Source organism: Hermetia illucens, chromosome 6 (genome assembly GCF_905115235.1).
Source record: "Hermetia illucens chromosome 6, iHerIll2.2.curated.20191125, whole genome shotgun sequence".
NCBI classification, from domain to species: domain Eukaryota; kingdom Metazoa; phylum Arthropoda; class Insecta; order Diptera; family Stratiomyidae; genus Hermetia; species Hermetia illucens.
Window position 1 is genome coordinate 56,919,178 of NC_051854.1, and position 20,423 is coordinate 56,939,600.

The 20,423-nt window shown below is 44.9% G+C and overlaps 2 protein-coding genes across 4 annotated transcripts in view; both read left to right on the plus strand.

The window, feature by feature from the left end:
• Window positions 1-1,926: 1,926 nt before the first annotated feature.
• Window positions 1,927-3,072, plus strand: LOC119660166 (stromal cell-derived factor 2). The gene is made up of 2 exons (XM_038068572.1): window positions 1,927-2,110; window positions 2,231-3,072. Exons 1-2 carry the CDS (start codon window positions 2,038-2,040, stop codon window positions 2,809-2,811), a joined length of 654 nt encoding a protein of 217 aa, XP_037924500.1. The 5' UTR covers window positions 1,927-2,037; the 3' UTR covers window positions 2,812-3,072.
• Window positions 3,073-16,381: 13,309 nt separating this feature from the next.
• The window catches only part of LOC119658683 (TLD domain-containing protein 2), a 357,611-nt gene continuing 353,569 nt past the window's right edge, over window positions 16,382-20,423 (plus strand). For all 3 annotated transcript variants that reach the window (XM_038066255.1, XM_038066256.1, XM_038066259.1), the window contains exon 1: window positions 16,382-17,867. Coding sequence is in view for 1 of the 3 variants with exons in the window: in XM_038066259.1 (XP_037922187.1) it covers window positions 17,866-17,867 (2 nt within the window). In the remaining 2 variants the exon portion in view is untranslated. The remainder of the gene's footprint in view (window positions 17,868-20,423) is intronic.

Genomic DNA, 20,423 nt, shown 5'->3' on the forward strand with positions numbered 1-20,423 from the left:
TTTGTTCAATAATTTATTGAACAGACATTCGTCAATACATGCAATAACGAAGGCAACGTCTAATATTTGCTGCCGGATTAACAATGGTGAGTGCGTAGGTGCTTGCCTTGTAGACATTAAGAAGGCCTTCGATACCTTCTGGTTTGATGGACTGATTTTCAGGCTCCTGAAGAACGAGTTTGCCAGCCACCTCGTAGCGATGATGTGTAGTATGCTGTATTGCAAGTGTTTTGCCATTACCGACGGAAATCTCACTACTAGTAGAGAATTTCATGTTCTGAATGGATTACAGCAAGGGACAGTGACTGCGCCTATGCTTTTCGCAGTATTTGCCGGCGAATTACTAAACTCGTTCGAGTTTAATAAATCTCCTAAAAGGTCGTTGGTTGTCTTTGGTGACGATCTAATAGCCTACACGCTACACAAGAAGATAACTGAGGTGCAAGTTCAACTTCAGAAGATGTTCAATGATATTAAGTTCTTCACGAACAGTTGACCGATGAAAATTAATGTGCAAAAGTGTGAAACGATTCTGTTTCGAAATTCCTTGGCATACGCCAGTAGGAACTTGAAAAGGAATTGGAGAGATTTCCACATTGTCGCGAACGAGGATAGTTCTGAGCGCATTCCTCATAAGAAGTACATTAGATGCCTGAGTGCGCGTCTTGACGAGCGTCTCCAATTTAACGAACACGTTAAAGTTGCCTTAGAAAGCGCTCGCAAGGCATTCATGTCTTTTCGAAGACTCTTTTATGGTCCACATCTTAGCCGGAAGGTTAAGATTATTTACTATCTTACTTTGGTTAGACCGGTGCTCACCTACGGGTGCAATCTGGTTAAATTTGAGTGCTAGCCAAATGGAGAAAATAAGGATCTTTGAAAGGAAATGTCTGTGTGCTTGCACGGAGCTTAATAGGACGGCTTCGTCAAACTATGGGCATTATGTAACTAATGAGGTGATGTATGCAGCTTCTGCTCTACCGAGAATCGATCAGATTGATTCGATTATCTTTTTGTTAATATTGCACCTATTATTATAACTTTTTCTTCCTATGGATGTTATTGTAAAAAAAAAGAAAAAAGTATATACAGCGAAAAGTAAATAGTTTGGATTATGATAGTTTTAAGAACAATAATTTGAAGCGATTAAACATTTATTATTACTTCTGTATTTATTTATTTTATTATTATATTTCTTTATTTGCCACTAAGGCCAAGTGAATTCCGGTGGGTTTTTTGACCATTTTCCGACAACTTATTGTAAAATTAGATTTTGATTTCTTACTATTTCTCTTCTCTGTCTATAAATCGTTATCCAAATTTTGAGAGCCCACAGTGACCATTAGATTTTAGTTATTTTTGTTACATTTGTTAGATTGTTCTTTTTTTTGTTCATTTTTCCAGCCTATATATTATTGCTTCCTATTTCTTGAAAATAAAAAATTATTTTAAAAACCAAACGGAAGCATTCATCCGTTTAGGAGATAAACAAGGATAAATTTTAATTTTGTTATGCGCACTGTATAAACGCTCTTGTCATCATACCCGAATTCAGCAAAACTCTGCCTATTCATAGAAATAAATTTTAGCTTCAAGTCTCAAATTGCAGGTAAAAAGCATCTTAGTTTTTTATAACTATCACAACAGAGACAGTTTTAGGGGATTCCCATGGCTGACTGAGATCATATTTAACAAAAATAACTCAAAGTTACATAAACCGCTTGGGCAATCTTACGATTTGCATTACGCATTTCGTACAGCACAATTAAAAATCAATGGAAACTAATTCTATTGGCGTCTGCATATTTTCTATGGAAAAAAGAAAGTATTTCTTTGTTAATTTCAAATTGGTTCCAGAACAAAAATCCCAACAAGCTTCTCCAGTGCTACCAATCCCACAAATTGAATGCTTACTCGGCACAAAGTCACTCTGACATCTGTCACAGCATATCAGGTGGATGGATGGCGTGGAAGTATTGAAGTTCGAAACAAGCGTCGCGAAACTAAATTAATCGACACGTAATTTTATAGTTTAGAATGAAGTCAGCTAGTGAATTAACTTATCTTTTAGTCAAACTAATTGTCCTCCTAGGATTCACTCAAGTTCATGGTAAGTAGCTGGTGAAAAGCCGCCCCTCGTCGAGTTATCGCTATCTCGCAAACGTCATTATGTGTTGATCTCCCATTGGCTAACGTCGCTGTAAACAATTATCTCTTGCGCTGATTTCAGGCTCGAAAAGCAGGCACGTAACTTGCGGCACAGTCCTCAAATTGCTCAACGCAGACTACGATGTGAGGCTGCACTCGCACGACGTCAAGTACGGTTCAGGATCCGGCCAGCAGTCGGTGACCGGCACCGAGATCAAGGAGGACGTCAACAGCCACTGGGTCATAAAGGCAGCCGCCGGGAAAACATGCGAGCGTGGCCAGCCCATTCAGTGTGGTTACACGATCCGCCTGGAACACCTCAACACTAAAAAGAATCTTCACTCGCATTACTTCTCGTCGCCACTGTCCGGCAACCAGGAGATCTCGTGCTACGGTAACGACGGCGTGGGAGATTCCGGCGACCACTGGGAGGTCATCTGCAGTGGAGACGAGTGGTTGCGCGACTCATCTGTGAAGTTCCGTCATGTGGACACCGGCTCGTACTTAGGCGTGTCAGGACGAACCTTTGGTCGCCCGATCAACGGCCAGATGGAGGTGGTTGGCTTCACGAACCCACAGCACGGCTCAACCTGGAAGGCGGCCGAGGGACTGTTCATTATGCCAAAGGAATCAAAAGCCTACTATCCGCACACGGAACTGTAGTTTGAGTGCTAACTTCTTCCTAGTTGTAACGACTACTTTCTGTTCCCCCCCTTTTGTGGTATTTCTAATAGAATAATTTTTAATGACGCAGCGAAAGCATTTAATTTGATCGGGACATGATTGCCCAACTGTTTTGTATCGACAAACGGAAATTCGTTGTGTGTAAGCGTGACTTCCGCGGGCTTTCTCGGGAATCATGCGTGTGCGGCACATGTGATGTAACCAGGATTATTTGATAATAGAAGTCTGTTTTCATGGAGAGATTGATGTTTTTCTAGTTAGAGACGAAATCCTGTCTGGGTTTTCCCCAATTTTGTTGTTTCTGCTTAATGCGCTGATTATCGTACTCGATACGAAGCTCTGATAACTGCGATTTGTAGAAATTAATCCGTGCATTGTCTAATGAGCCGCGGACGGGTTAGGCATAGTCATGCTGGCTGGGTCCGCTTACCTTCTTATCTAATTGGCCGATGAATTCTCCGAAAACTTTTGTTGGTCTAATCCCAGAGATTGTGAGTAATGCGTCTAATGGGATGAGAGGCTAATTCGATAAAGAGTCAGGCAAAAACCCAATTGAGAGCGCAGCGCAGTGTGCACTTGTTTAGTTTTGAGTGGACAGAACGCGTTCGTGGGTTCATGTTTCGTTTGCTTTGTGTTTGCGATTGGAGGAGATGCACTTTGAAACCGATTCAGCGGGTAAGCCATTCGTTGCGATTGTCTAATATATGGTTTCGAAAATCTAGTAAATTTCGGAGACAGCAAGAAACATGCAAACGTTCTTCCTGAGATAGGAAAAGCTTAAAATTAGGCCTGCTTACGTGGTAGTGTTGAAATTTCCAAGGAAAAAGTAAACAAACAACTTGCCGACCGCCAAAATTGCATGTTTCGAAAGTTGAAATACTGAGTGAGGAAGTGGATACATAGATGATCAGGTATCATGAACAAATAGGGCCAAAAGATGTGTAGAAATGTGGTTCATGGTGCGAAAGTAAGTCATACAGTCACTGTAGAGGATAATGCTATAAAAGATTCGTCCCAAGACGCTGTGCGATTACGTGTTATCCTTTGCCAAAACCCAATAATTGTTCGAGTACTACGAATCCTCCAGATACAGGTATATTAAGAGTATGTGGAATAACTACAACAGGACACACAGACACCTCACATTATAGTGCCCATAACAATAACGATGTTTTCCCCAAGTCTAAAATCATACTTAAAATCATATAACAGCCAAAGGTAAAGGTGGAAATTTTCCCACAGATATCCATGTTGAGACCAATCTTGGCATGGGAGTTCTCGTCACGGTGAATTACATGTCCACAACTCGACGACGATTCTTTAGCAATTTTTCCATGATCCAACCCTGTATCGATTGCGAATGTCCTCATTCCGGGTGTAATCGTGGCATGTTACGCCACTGGTAAAACGCAACACCTTTGTCTCCATTACCACGAGGCCCCGTCTCTCTGATAGTCGGCTAGCACCAAGGAGCCTAGAGGGCGAGTGGCACTGTAGTAAATTTTGAATTTGAGACGTTCGTTAATACGTTCAAAGCGCCAGTTGTAGAACGCCACTTCATCCAAGTGGCACTAATGCGCGAAGCAATTTCAAAACATTGTACACCATTGACTGATAACATTGATCCGAGATATTTAAATAGCTCCGTTCTCGGCAGGTCACTGACAGTAGTAGTGCCTGTTTCATAGAGATCAGTCTTCAAAAATTCTGTTTTATTCGATTTGGTCTAAGATCGTGTTGCAGGAGGTGATCATTCTATGAACAGATTGCACGAGATTAGCCTCGTTATGAGACGTCAGGAAAACATCATCTGCATCTTCATCATCAACAACGCTACAACCGCATCCGGTCTAGGCCTGCCTTAATAAGGAACTCCAGACATCCTGGTTTTGCGCCGAGGTTCACCAATTTGATATCTCTAAAAGCTGTCTGGCGTCCTGACGTACGCGATCGCTCCATCTCAGGCAGGGTCTGTCCCGTCTTCTTTTTCTACCATAAATGTTGCCCTTATAGACTTTCCGGGCTGGATCATCCTCATCCATATGGATGAGGTGACCCGCCTACCGTAACCTATTGAGCCGGATTCTTTCCACAACCTGACGGTTACGGTATCGCTCATAGATTTCGTCGTTATGTAGGCGACGGAATCGTCCATCCTCATGTAGGATTCTTCTCTCGCGGCCAAGAGTTCGCAATTTTTCTTGCTAAGAACCCAAGTCTCCGAAGAATACATGAGGACTGGCAGGATCATTGTCTTGTACAGTAAGAGCTATGAACCTATGGTGAGACGTTTCGAGCGAAACAGATAGGAGAAATTACCAACGGTCTCAAAGTTGTAGTCTCCTATCTGTATTCTTCCCATTTGACCAGTGCTTTTTGATGTTGTTGGTTGGCTAGTTTTTGGTGCTGATGTTGCCACCATATATTTTGTCTTGCCTTCATTGATGTGCAGCCCAAGATTTCGCGCTGATCGCCGCCTGGTCGATCTGGATAAGACGGTTTGTGCGTCTCGGGTGGTTCTTCCCATGATGTCGGTATCATCAGCATAGGCCAGTAGACGAGTGGACTTAAAGAGGATCGTACCCCTGGCATTTGCCTCAGCATCACGGATCACTTTTTCTAGGGTCAGGTTAAAGAGGGCGCATGATAGACCGTTGTTGATGTCGAATGGCCTCCAGAGTGATCGTGCTGCTTTTATCTGGTCTCACACATTGGTCAGAGTCAGCCTAGTCACTTTCATTAATTCCGTCGATATCGGAGAATATCTTATAGATGAAACTCAGCAACGTGATACCTCTATAATTACTGCACTGTGTGATATGTCCCTTGTTATGTATGGGACAGATAATGCCTCTTTGTCTGTCGTCAGGCGTTTACTCGTTGTCCCACACCTTGAGTACAAGTTGATGAACCGCTTGGTGTAATTGGTCGCCTCCATATTTAACCAATTCGGCTGTAATTCCATCGGCTCCTGGCGACTTATGATTTTTAAGCCGATGAATTGCACGGACTGTTTCTGCTATACTTGGTGGTGGCAGTATTTGTCCGTCGTCTTCAGTTGGCGAGACCTCCAACTCGCCGATGTTCTGGTTGTTCAGTAGTTCATCAAAGTACTCAACCCATGGCTTCAATATGCCCATTCTGTCGGAAATCAGATTTCCCTTTTTGTCTCAGCAGGATGAGCATCGAGGTGTGTAAGGCTTTTGTTGGCTGATTTGTTGATAAAACTTCCACGCAAAGCGTATATTATGATAGTAGTTCCACAGTTCTTGGTTCACTGTTGTTTAAAACTTGTCGCGAATTACGTTGTCAAGAATGCTTTCGACAATCTTCATGGTATGCTACAGCGAACAGATTGGAAGGTAGTTTGAACATTCTGCTGGACTGCCTTTCTTTTTCTATATTGGGAAGGTCGCACTTTCGTGTCTGTGAGACAGTGTTCCGCTCTCGGCTTTCCAGTCCAGCTGCAATGCCGTCAAGTCCTTTACTTTTCCCCGATTTCATTTGTTTGATTGCTTCCTCGACTTCAGTGGCGCCGACAGGCGCAATTGCTCGTCGATTGAGAAGCAAAGCACCGCTCTTGTCATTAACGCAACAAAAGTGTTCGGCATACTGTGTGTGCTGGTATGGGCTTTTAACAAGTCGATGCAGATCTTTTTCATCGTCTTGAATGTCCAGCTTATCGTAAGGGTGTTTGTAATGGCTCGCTTGGGTAACAACAAACGCTTTCTTTGCTTTCCGGTTGGTATTCCTGTAAATTTGCCAATTGGTGAACGTTTTATCCTCAAGAAACTTATCGTCATTCCAAAATCAAGAATCTCGGTTGATTATCGCTTACCAGGCTGCGCTAACATTCCTTACCTCTCTGCCGCTGAATTTGTTCCTCCTGTATAGTCTTCATACCGCGGGATTGCATACATTGATTGGTAGATCGTGTTTTTAGCTTGATTCAACGTTTCCTCGACATTTGTAATTTTGCAATGGTCAGCAATGGCGTAAGTGAGATCATTTCTTCTCTTTTCTTGCGAAATCGCTACTATTTAATTCGCGGTAGCCAGTGCGTTCCTTACGTTGTTTTCTTGATGGCTTGATTTGGATGACAGCAACCAAAGGCCGATGTTTAGGTGCGATGATCTCATGGGAAAGGACTTTGCATATAGTTGATTTGCATTTTACTGATCTTACTATAAAATGTGGGAAGATGAGACAATTATTTGATAAACCATATATTGACAAGCTTATGTGTGCTTGCGTAATCGACTATTCACTCGCCACCCTCATTGCGAGCTCAGAACCCCTTTCCCCCATGGCACTGTTGCTGTTTGCCTTTTCACCCACATGACAATTAGATCGCCGCAATGATACATGCCTTCGTGTCAAATAGTTAACAGAAGACATCTTTCTCGGCATCGGGTCCGTATGCAATGAGGAAATGAATTGTGTGATCAGCTGATATAATAGTGAGCTTCATCAGTCGATAGTCAAATTGCTCGACTTCTTCAATGACATCGCATGATAATGCTGACACCATGTTGTATTCATGGACTAACAAAATAGGGAATCTTGTACCCAGTTTTTTCGCGTTCGCGTTCTATGTATGCCGCAGCTTCTGGTTCCGCACCATTGTGCCTTTTGTGTGGGTATATCAATGCGCCTCTTCCGAAAGGCTCTTGCGAGTTCCTCCTTCTTTCCAGTGTGTGTACCAATATTTAGCGTGCAGGTACGCATTTATTTGGCTCAGACTAATTTAATTACGTTCTGACTCATGCGACCGGAGCGCGTCCTGCCGCGTCGCCTGTGGTGAATAACTTTGTATTTTCGGAGACTTTTTATTCAACACAAACATTTTTTTAACAATGTTGAATGCGTTTTCTTGGTCGGTCTGTCGCGGGGCCGCTCATCAAGAGCGATGAGGTATGATTTAGCACAATGAAGCTTTGTAAATAACATGGCGGAATTACAGCTGTGAATGAATACTTGCACTAATATGAGTAATCGTCCGCGGCGAGCGCAACGAATTGTTATGCCATCGATTATCATCAATATACATTTTTAACAGCCTGTTCTTCTGTTAATCCTATAAATCCCGTGACGAGCCTGCTCAAAAATATCAGGAAGATAATGTTACTTGTAAATACTAAAATTTGCGATGAATGTATCATTTTAATAGTTCAAATCACTGTAATTCGGCTAGATATGACAATTCATTAACCCCCTACTGCATAAAAAATGATTTATGGAAAAAAGAGATTTTGAAGAAAATCTTTAAGTAAAATTAAAAAATTTTCATAAAAAGAATTGAACATATCTTTAGATTAAACAAAATGAATATATAAAGTCATATATGGCTGCGTAAGCATTTATCACTATAGAAGTCCAGATTGACCTTATCGCTGCTTTATATATCAGCGCTTTGAATTCCAAGGGCGGCTTGGAAAATTTGTTGAGTAGCTAGTGCAGGTTTTTGAATCTAGGTTGATTTGATGTTTTTGGCACCAATATGCTTCTTCCAAGTAAGGCATCTGTCTAGGTGTATTGCTAGGTATATTACCTCTTTAATCTAGAGAATGGGTATGCCGTTAAACTTAACTGAGAGGCATGTTCGTTTCTTTAATGTGAAGGTGACATGACTATACTTTGTTTCGTTTACTTTGATTCTCTAACGGGCTAACCATAGCGCAACCTCTTTCATGTAATTCTCGAGTCCTCTAGATGTATCATTAGGAGTGGGCTATGTACAGAGCATCGCCGTATTATCAGTGAAGGTGGAAGTGGATAGACGCTCATTTGTCAGCAAATCCGCAGTATATATCAAATAAAGCAGAGGCTCAGGATATCACTATCTTGGACAACCCCTGCTCTGATGTTAAATTCTCGTGAAATGAAAGTTTTTTGCTTAATAGCAAACCTCCTGTCAATCATATACGACTCGACAAGTTTGTGAGTATTCGAAGATAGCTTTTCCTTGATTTTGTAGGTAAGATTCATGCCAGACCTTGTCAAATGCTTGTACAGTATCAAGGAATGCGGCCGAGCAGTACTTTCTACCTTCCAAAGCACAGCTTGTCTCGGAATCTAACCGATGAACTTGTTCAACTGTCGCATGTTTTCTTCTGAACCCGAACTGGTAAAAAGGGTCACGTGGGCGGTCTGTAGGGCATGATAAGCGTAGGATCTCCGCCTTCCTTCGGGATCATCGTTACTTCCGACATTTTCCAGCATTTCAGAAAGTAACCAAGTCGTAAGACACCATTAAATATGTGTGTCAGTCGAATGATTGCAGATCTTGGCAGTTCTTGAATTACTTTGCATGTAATAAGGTCGAAACCAGGAGCCTTTTTGGGATTAATGTGGCCTTGCGAGAATTTTAAGAGTTTGAAAACTTTGAAACGAATCGGTTGGTTTGCATCTTTTGGAATCGAAAGTGATAATTCTGCCTCCGTCAGCTGTGGGTTTGCTTGAAAAATGTTGAGCAAGGATTAAATCTTTCTCGGCATCACTCCTCGCCCATTGAGCTTCTTCATCGTTGTCCAAAGGGAATAATTTGTGGTCAGAAAAGGTGTTAGACTTTCAAGGAACTAATTGAGATCATTATGTTTCTCCTTTTCGATGCTTCTTGCTCCTTTGCTGCTCCTTTCTAGCTGCTGCCAGATTCTATTTCGAATTCAGTGAATTTTAAACTGTTGTCATTCAGGCTTCAGCTGTTGTAGAACCGATTTACCGTCTGTCTGTCTGTCACCCGCAGTTTTCCCAGGAACAATTGTGTCGATTGACACCAAATCTATAATAGATGGTAGGTGGGAACTCTGCAGTGAGTTACATCATTCCATGTGGAACTAAGGGGGAGAAATATTACTGGGTATCATTACATGCAAAAGGGGGGCGTGTACATTTTTTTTAACAAGATAGTCATGAGGGATATGAAAGGAAAGGCCTCAATTAGTACTTTCAATTGCTGGCATGCAAAAGGGGGAGGGGAGACCGAAGGGTTTTTCCCCCTAGGGGAGATCAGTCTCCCCCAATACGTAGGTTTGGCATCGAAGTCTCCAGCGACAATAAAACTTCTACCGAGCGTGTTGAAAAAGCTTACAAACTGTTCTCCAGAGAGATAAATCTCGGAGAGGAGTATACATCAAAAATTGTAATCGGATCACCCCATTATTACGGCTTATATATAGTGCTTAGCAAAATGTTCCTTGACGTAATGCTTTGCACGATCTTTAATGAGAATTCTTGAACCTTCACGATATTTTCGATCAGCATGCTTAGTATCATAGATTTTGTAGCCGGGAATTATCAAATTAGATTTGTCGGTGAGATGAGTCTCCGACAAAAGAGACTTGTAATTCCTTTTAATGTTGGCTAATACCATTAGCAATCCAATGGCAGATTGTAGCTGAGCTTATTTATTTGCGAGAAAGGTTTGGAGAAACAACGTCTAATTTTACATTGATGCCATAAATTAGTTCATGCTTTAAATAAGATGCACTATTATAGATTCTAGGATAATTTCGGATTCGGTACGCTGTGTTGATTCGTAACGATTGAATTTCACAGCATCAGCATAAGATAAGGTCAACTAGGTTTTAGTAGGCACAAGTCTGTTCGGAGCGTGGGAAACTGTGTTTGGATTGATATCACCTTTTAAGGGTCTTTTCGTTGCGGGTCAGGGTCCTTGGCTCACTGCAATGAACATTCACCAGCAAGGAATAATAGAAATGAAAACAAAAATCTTTAAGAGAGGTTGCACTATCTCCTAAAAGGACTATTGTGCTCCTTTAATAGGTATAGTGTACAATTAACTACAGTAAGTCGATCAAGCCTTCAACCGACAGAAATTTTAGTACTGAGTATTCTTCCAGGTGAATTGACCTACTTTGCATGTGTGGAAGTTCCATCATTCTTTTCGCAGAATTTGCATACAGTATCTGCAGATATCCGTAGGTTCCGTAGGCGGAAATTTAGCCTGCAATGATCACTGAGTATTTCTACTATGATCCTAAGGTCCTTCCTGGTGAGGTTTAAATAATCCTATGAGCACTTGGATTCGTATCCCTCATAAATACCCTGGACTGTTCCATTCTTGGTAAGTTTGCCTAGTATTGTTCCCTCAATCGTTTTTCTTAATTTCTTAGCATCGTGATCATGAAGCTTTCCCGATTCCATAAAAGCGTTATGATCCGTATAGTGTCGTCCCTACTCCTTTTCTGGCCAACTTATCTGCTGCCCATTTGCCATCTAACTCAACATGGCGTGGCACGGGATGAGTAACTATAAAAAGAAATTCTGCAGGAAGGGTTTGATAGGTAGGAGGAGAGCCATGAGGCGATGGAAAAAGTTGAGTAGAGAGAGTTTGAAAAGCAGAATATTGTGTCATGAATTAAGGTTGGCAAACTCCAGAAGGTTTGAAGCAGTAGACGTATTTCTCGAGAATTTTGGAGTAAGATGAGAGAAGAGAGATTAGACGGCAACAAGAAGACTATACGCAGGACATTCAACTTGCACGCATTGTTCGAAAATTTATGGTGGAGAAAAATCAATACACATCTTTGACCGTGTCGACGGTAGTTGCGGGAGAAAAATTTCGTGCATAAGGTCTGGTTTTAGCAACTTGTATGTGATGTAATGCACGATGCACGAATTCCATCCCACAAGAAAAAAAGTGTGATGGAGGTCGTCCACAACTTCATTGGAAAACAAATAATCCGAGTATCATGCCTTTCCAATTGTCTGCAGGTGAGACTGAAAACCTCCATGCCCACTTAAAAACTGGGTAAGGAAATTGTGACTCTCACCCACGCACCTACGTTGCTAATGAGCCTCGCAGTCTATCTGCCTCTAGTTTCATTTCGCAAAGAGAGTTGCCACACCACATCTAGAGTGCTGTTCTTCACGAGTAACCACTGCCCTTGGCTCCTCCTCCTTGCGTTTTTTTATGGCTTGACGCCCCGTAGCAAGAAGGGCAACGAGAATCACGGTATGCAGACGCCCCCCGCAAAATTCCCCGTCTCTGTACTTGCGCGAGACACTTACGATATACCTCCATACTGCCAATAGCGTCAGCCCATACCTTTGCACCGTAGAACAGAACAGAATGCGTTGAACTCATCAGGAGAAACTCCAGCTGCAGTCTTTTCGCGGCTGCTTTGATTTGCTAACAAAAAATCATCTTTGAGTCAAGAATCAGGCCAAGATATTTTATTGTTGGTTTTGACTCGATTATCGACTCCGCGAACGATATAGGAGGCAGGGTCGGAATTTTGTTTCTAGTCAGGATGACTACTTCGGTTTTTTTTCCAGTGCACGGTTGAAACCGTGATCAGTATCCATCCGCTTACCCGTCGCATCAATACGCCGAGTCTGCTTTGCGCCTGTTCGACAGTGCGTCTAGCAACAAACGCCGCGACATCATCTACATAACTGACCAGGCGCGAAATTAAGTAGACTATCGTTCGAGAGGTCCGGCCCTAGGATGGATCCTGCTGTGCTGCCCCCGACGTAACCCCCATTCTCCTTTGATCCTCTAGCGTTTCATAGAACAAGGAGCGGTTCCTCAGATAGTCCCTCAAGTGATAATTCGGCACATGCAAAGTATTGCCTAGTGTGCCAAGAATGTCTTTTCATCTTACGGAATTAATGGCGTTTCTGACGTCAAGCTTTACGAGGAGCACCAGTCAAGTTCGGCGGCCATGTGCCTACGCTTGTCGAATGACATTCACGACTTGCATGACAGCATCAACTGTGCATCTCTCCGCTCTAAAACCGAAATGCCGTAAAGATAAGTCTACGGCAGCGCATGTAACTTCAGCGAGTCTACTTCTGATGAGTTTTTTGAGCACTTTCACAGCAGTGTCAAGCATAAAAAGTGGGCGGTATAAAGACCGCAACTCAAGATCACCCCGTAAGGGGTGCGCAGAGAATAGTGCTCGTACAATGCGGTCCACCTGCTTGGCCTTAAATGAACAGGGTTTCCGCAAAACCCCAATTTCTCGGGTTACCAGTTTGTAACCAAGTCCCCACGTAGTGCGCTTTGCTCCTATTTATTGCGATGCGGAGGCTCCTGTTGATCTGTTCTCTGTCATTATGGTACATGCCTCCTCCCAGTCGTTTAGACGTTGTGTTAAGCGGCGGAGTCTGTGACACTCCTTCCGGAGCTCTGCAATTTCTGCAATCCACCAATATATTGAAGGCTTTCCACGTCTCGATGCCCTTCTGGGCATGGAGGCTCCACAGGCCGCCGTTATCGGGTTCATAACTGAATTCACGACGGTATCAGCTGTAGCGCCACTCATCTGTTCCAACAGTTTCGACAAACCTCCCGATGTTCACCATCGTAATGTTCCATGCACACAAAGAGCGCCGTGCCGGCGCAGAGTTTGTGTCAACCACTTCGAAGGAAATGTCTTGATGGTCGCTTTCCGACAAATCTTCCAGAACTCTCTACCCGTCCACCAGTGAAATCTCTTGCAGCTTGGGCGCCGGAACGTTAGGGTGGATCCGGTGTTTAAAACTACCAGTCTTGTTCTCGCCACCGTTTCGAGAATTCGTTTCCCCCTGAAATCTGAGTGAGCCATGCCCCATTTAAGTGCCCTGGCATTGAAGTCACCCCCGACTCGGACTACGATAGTGTCCTCCAAAGCATCAAGCCTGCGTCAAAAGGCCGGCATTGTCTCGCCGAATGAGACAAAGATAGACACGGAAAACGTTATCCCTAATCACCGAATCCAGAAAAGCCGTCCCCTCGGCCTTGGGTAAGAACCTTAGGAAGGGTGTCATCCCGAACCCAGATGGCAGCGGTACCTGATATGCCAGAGTGCCATGAAATTGGGTCCCTATTTCGGTACTGCTCACTGATGAGCGCTAAATTCACTTTGGTCTCCGCAGTAAACTGCGCTAGCAACTCGTGAGCGGTTGCAGTCCGGTGTATACTGATTTATAGGATGCAAATCATGTTAACCGCGTCCTAGCTCTTTCCAGTTCCGCTCTGAAGACTCGACACCACCCCGAGCGCGCCCAATATTCCCATCAGAGGCGCCATTGTCACTGCATAGGACATAACTTTCCTTTTCGTTGCAGGTGTTCGCTTTATGGTGTGACTGACTTTCACTACTGTCAGGTTCCCGACAGGTTTCAGACGAGTGCCTATAATGCAAAAATCTGTAACATTTGACTGGGGCGGCCCGAATTCGTATCCTGCACACTACCCAACCAATTCTGATTTTCCCGCTGTTTAGAAACTTCCCCGCGTATTGCTCCGCAACTTCCACCACAGGGAGTTTTTGGTCTCGGGAGTTTGCAGAGGTGATACCAATCCGGACACTGGTTACCTCCGGACATTCACATTTGATGGCCTCTTCTACCTCGTTCTTTTTTGTGAGGCAGTCAAGGTCTCGGATTTCCTAGGAGCACGTGGGTTCCAGGTTGGAAACCAAAGCTTTCTCTCCTAAAAGCCCTCGGTTCTTTCACAGAACGTAACATTATTTGTTGTCCTCAGGGCCTAGTTCGATTGAGACTCCACCACCCTTCGTTTTACGAATGAAAGAGACTTCTACTCTGTTATCTTCGGCTTTGATCTTGTAATGGATTTCACTGAGGACTCCCGTAAACGTCTTGCTTCCCGTCGGCTTAATAAGCGAAGCTGGCGGTCTACTTCTCCTTCGTCCTCTCACCTTTTCTTTCGGTGCTTCGTCTTTCCTGTCTCCCTTAATTTTAAGCAGAAGTTTTTCTGATGACGCGCGTGTTGTTGTCTTTTGTATATCATCGCTTTCTTCTTTTAAGCCCTGGAGAGTACCTGAGTGAAATCTCCTTCAGATGTCCCTTCCTCCTTTCGTTTTTTCCCCAGTTCGTTCTGCAATGCGCTGTCTGCGGACCGTTTGGCGCTCGCAGTGTTCTCATCGGGAGGCGCGGTTGTGTCTGTTTCCAGCGGATTTTCTCTCACTCTTCATGTCCATCTATAATATGAAATTCTGTCCACGAGCTTCTCCAGCTCCATCAGTCCATTTTCACTCCTTGATGACGTTTTTCTGGAGGAACATCGCAGATCGCATGCTTTTCACAACTACCGGCATTTCTTAATAAGCCCATCCTCTTCAGCTTTCGCCAGAGAAGTGGACAGCGCTCCCACTCGGCTTGTAATCGTAACTATTTGATTAGTTTCGGCAGTTTCCACTGTGCCTCTTTCCGCAACTATCGCACTGCGTGGTGCTGTTTGGGTTCCCGTTTCCGTTGCAGGTGCCGACTCACTTTCCGAGTCGTCTCCTCTATTTTCATATCCCGATGTCCCGTCGGGTATTTCAGCCCTTGTTGCGTCCTGTGCTGGGTGCTGGGGCAAGCTCAATCTCCATTTCCACTATTTCTTCGTTCATTTGGTTCGCTATTTAAGTTTTTTACCATCGCGTTGTGTGCAAAAGAGCGGGCCCAATAGTCGGGAACGGGTATATCCTCGGGGACAAAGCCCCTACCCCAGTTCCGTGATCTACGATTAGCTGATCCCACATGAAACTCACAAACGGATCAGCACTCGCTCGGGGCAATGTGGTATACTAATACTGGTTCAATACACACTACCCGACCAGGGTCCCCCAGGGGCTGGCTCCTGATACACGCCACAACTACCACCTTGGCAACGCTAGGCTCATATCACCCCATTGATGTCGACAAGGAGTTACGGACGGCTCCAGGGACTCTTAGTGTGTCCTGGCGTGTATCGGTCATTAGCAGTTCGCTCTTCATCGAGAACCTTTCTCGAGGCTACTACCTAGGACGCAGGAGGAATCTTGGGAAAAATTTTAAATGCTTATATCTCCGTTAATATTGAGAATTTCGCAAAAAGGAGCTTAATTCGTGATCACTACTAGTGGGGGAGAGTCTGAGCTTCAAAACGGTATATAGTTTGGGGGTCTGAGTACCAGGCAAATTAATAGAGAGACCACAAAAATAGATTTTAAACTACATAGTAATCGAGTAGTCATACACCCAAAACAGCAGCCATTTTTATTACTCTTCACTCATTAACGCAATTATTGCGTTAACGACATGCAAATGTTTCTAAATTGATTTGATATTCAATTAAAGTACATCCAGAACAGCAACTTGAAGTTGAGCAGAAAAATAGTTCCATATCTTTTTAAACGATTCTGAAGTCCCGTTTTGCCGCTACCCAACAACAATTATCATTTGCTTTTAACCGTTACGGCAGGTTATCAGCGCACTTGTCGCGCGAACGTTTACATAATTCTCATTATTACATTCAATTATTTCAAACCGATTAGATCAGAAAGTTGCATATCTCAGCGCCGCAGTCACGACACAATTTTCCATTGTTTACAAAACGTGTGCAGTGATCGGGTGCAGTCCAACGGTTGTCTTTAATCTTCCACCTGATGCAGTTCAGCCGCCGATAAGAGTGAATCATTCGCGCGCCCTCTCCAGACGGTATCCCGGGATTATCGACCAGATACTGTCACGCCTGGTAACGCTGTCAGGGACAGTGTTTAGAACTTGATTAGAACAGAACCGTTGCAAGAAACGGACATCATCTGCGAAACGTCATCGGGATCTAAACAACGGCGGGACGTGTCCGTGCTGGCGAAAACTTTGGCAATAGGAAGACCGGAATTGATTGCGAAACCACAAGTGTATCGTCTTCAGTGACCTCCAGAACCGGCCAAGTGGAATTTATGATAATCTGGACAAGGTAAGGCGGAGAATCTTCAGCGGAATCTAGTTGGGATTTGTTGAACGTTTCCGAGTGTGGACGGTGTGAATTGTTGTCGGGCGAGTGGCAGAAACCGGAGCTGAACAGGTGCCGGATGGACTAGTTTTTGTAGGAATCTATCGAAATTCGCAGAGAACATCTGCCTCGTCGCGGAAAACCAGCTGCCGGAGGGCTGTAGTGCTGTGTTGTGGCGATAAGCACCAGAACAATAACAAAGCGGATCCGCGAGAACGAAGCTCGCCCAGCGGAACAGAATTCATTGCTTGCCATTCGCGCGGAGTCTGGTCGACCGCCAGTGTACAGTCGTTCGGTTCTAGCATCTAAAGTGCTGGCATGCGGGAAGGCAATCGATGAGAGACAAGAACCGGTGGCAGAAGCGTTTCCAGCGGACGGAGTTGTGTGACGTCCGCAGACTCGGGTCAAATCAATTCCATTGGATTCAGTGTCTCGTCGCGGGTCGTTCTTCCGACGCGTGCAATTAGTGGTTCTGTCGGCGGAGCACAATCGCAGTTCGGTGTGGACATCGGCGAACAATCCTCGAGCGTGCCCTTATCAGCTCCACTGTCCCCAGCGACTGATAAGCGGACTAACCTTCCACTAGTAGTCGTTCGCCTTCAAGTTCTCCAGCCAGTAACGAGCGGGCTTGAGGGGCAAATCTGTCATCGAACAGCAAGGAAGATTCCTGCAAGGTGAACGGGGGCTTGTTTCACTCTCGGCGGAGCGGAAGGCACGTGAACTTCGTTTACGGAGGCTGCGCACGGAGCGCGCAACGAGACGTCGTTCGGGAGTGCGGGCGGCGGCAACAAGCAGGACGAGTTTCGGGCACGGTTGCACAGCTGGAGGAGTATTAACCGTGCGAGTGCGATGACGGAAGTTGTCTATTGGTTTTCTGCGTTCCACGTCTGTCGTTTTTGCTAGACCACGGCCTCTAGAAGTGTGCAAAAAGTTTTTGTACAGTCGTTGACCAAAGTTTTCGTGAAATCTACATAATCCACAACGTCTTGGTCCATTAATCGTCCGCTCTAGGCTTCCAGCTCAGCCAGACTCGGTTCGGTACGGTACAGGCTAAGCCTCAGTGAAACCCTCAAGAAGGAAAACGGGAAACGTCGTGCTGCGATCAAAATCGATTCGATTTGGTTGCGAGGCGATTCCGAGATAGTGCGTGTGTGAAAATCGAAAGTTCTCAAGAAAAGTTTTGAGTGTTTTCTGTGCCGTTTACTTTGTACGGACCTGTGGACCGTGGGCTCGCTGAGGACGGTTCTCCCTCAGCCAGCTGGAGCAGCAGCCGCAATTACTGACCTAGCAAAGTCGTAGCAATGTAAGTATCGACCTGAATGTCAACTACTCCTCCAAACGCCTTGCACTTGGGAATCCTGACGAGTCCCTCGATGTTGGCATGTCCTACAACCGAGGACTCGTGTCTTCCCGAAGGATTTCCTAAGTGTTGTTGAGTTTCTGCGTGTCCTGTTTGCCATTCGAAACTTCGCAGCAAAGAATTGGTTCACGAGTCGCTGAAGGTTGCAAGAACGCAAATCTATCGCGGTCGGGGCAGTGTGTGTGGCGGAATGTTACTTGACGGGGCGAGGATCACAGTCACAGACAATCAAAGTGCCGTCGTGTTGTTCCATTGTCCTTACAAACACATTGGCGCACACACGGTGCCAGGGAGTGGTGAAAGTTGTGTTATTTGTTCTCATGCCAATTCTCCACTCCGTCATCCTCCAGGAAGTCCTTCCAACCAATGACAACAAGAATACACAACCTAAAAGTTCCTCTATTGATTATTACATGAATACAAATCTGAGCAGCATAAGTACATGCTCGTCGGGCTGGAAGTGCAGGTCGTGTGCCCATCCATCCGTTCGCGGTCCTGCTGCCGTGGTCATCGGCGAGGACCGATGGACGCTCGCGGGATAGGAAAGGATCATTGCTGTTGTTCGCCCATCCATCCGCTCATCTGATTCAAGGCGTTTTTTACCCACTGGCCGCAGAGATAATATATCGACGTAGGATCCCACCAGGAGCCTTGAAATTTCTCGCCACTCAACAACTATGGGAATAACTATCTGGGGCCCTCCTTATCCGGGCAAGACGAAGCAAAACAGCGTCAGGACGAAGAGTGAATATAAAAAATACAAAAAAAAATCGATAATGATTCCAGCGTTGGATGGTTTTAGTGTTGTGTACTCTGTATGTTTGCGATTGGTGTTTGTTGTCAGTAATTCGGAGGAGACAGAAGCGAGGGGACTTTTCGATGCAGGTTGCGCTTTTCACTGAAGCATTGTGTTTTCAATACGCTGGACCAGTGCGACTGGCTTGCCTAAGGTCCCCCTTCTTATTTTCGAAAACTGTTGCGTTCTGAAAAATACAGAAAAACTGTAGATCAAATTTGTCATTCAATGCCTTCAATTTCTAACAGACAAGCCAGAGGAAGTCATTAGGGTGAGGCTCGAGAAGTAGATGTAGATTGAAAAGATTAAGATGAGCATTCGAAACCACAGAACTGTGTAATAATCCTAACGGCTTCGTTCACAGAATATTCAACTGCTAATTGATGTTGTCAACAAACCTTCCCAACGCCCTCCCGCCCCCTCCTTTTATATCTTAGTAGCGTTATTTCTTCTGAAGGGGGGATTGACCTTGATGTCGGCGCATTAACAGCGCCAAATCTACTTTCGCTCAACACCAAAATAAGGTTCAGGCTGTTTCTCGACAATGTTCTCCCTAAGGTACTAATGGAAGTAAGACATGAATGGTGACCACCGCAGTTACTGGGTAAGTAGGTAGGCATCAGTGGCCGTTCAGCTCCAATTAGCGCTGTGATGCACCGTTTTGATGCCACAAACTCCTAACACCGTGTTATGAGAGCAAGAAGGCAGAGTCCAGCAGGTTCAGATCTTCAGAGCCAGCCCGTAGCATTCACGAAGGAAAGCAGCCAACCCCTCTCTGAGTTCCCCAAAGAATGGTTTACTTATTGTCCGCAGTCTGACTCTAGCTAGAGCTAGGCAATCGCAAACGAAGTGGTTGAGGGTTTCCCCTTTTCTCCGCAGCTTCGGCAATGCTAATTGTAGGGTATGCCGAGCCTGTCATGGTCCCCAATGGGCCAGTGTACACCACCGAAATCTTGTATGCATTTGCACGCGTCTCAAACAAGCGCTCTCGCGGTCGAGTTTTGTTATACGCGGCCCAAATCCTCCTTGACATGGCACAATCTGCGAGCGTTCTGAGGCCCGCGGCTGCTAAGTAGTGCGAGTAGATTCCGCCCTTGCAACCGTCAGCGGAACACTACCAAGAGCAGAGCCCCGCCTGACCAGTCCGCTATCCCGCACATTCTTTTCTATGTATCTATAACCACGAACTCAGAGGAAGAGGACCTTGAGCGTGCCGCTCAGACTGGTTAACACGTTTTTGCGCTGCTCCACCAACCTAGAGGATGTCGTCGTTGAGCGCAAGGCATTAATGGCCGCTTGGCTGTCGGTCAGAATGGCTACGTTACACTTGGGGCTCGAATCTTGTCGCAGCAGTACTTCTGCTTGCAATACATTGGCGAAATCTGGTAGACCATACGTCTCGGGTACACTGTGTTTATTTTGTAACCCCCACATCAGACCATCTTTAATCCGTCGATGACGGATACTGTGTCATAGCCTTGCGACACACCGTCGGTCCTCCATTTTGCCCTGGTTGGAAAGTCCACAGCAAGGTTTCTCGTGAAGTCCAGCTTGCGTGGGGCATAGTCCGTGGGGAATACCCAGATTTCCCGTAACATTTGCTCTAGGAAGTTATTATGGCCATAGGGCTTTGCTGTCCAGCAATCGTATTCATGTGTGGAGGTCTGGGAAGAGGGAGAGTAGCACCTGCACACGCGGTTCTT

Coding starts and splice junctions, on each gene's coding strand:
- LOC119660166 (XM_038068572.1), top strand. CDS start 2,038: ATGAAGTCAGCTAGTGAATTAACTTATCTTTTAGTCAAACTAATTGTC. Junction 2,111..2,230: donor AGGATTCACTCAAGTTCATG/GTAAGTAGCTGG, acceptor CGCTGATTTCAG/GCTCGAAAAGCAGGCACGTA.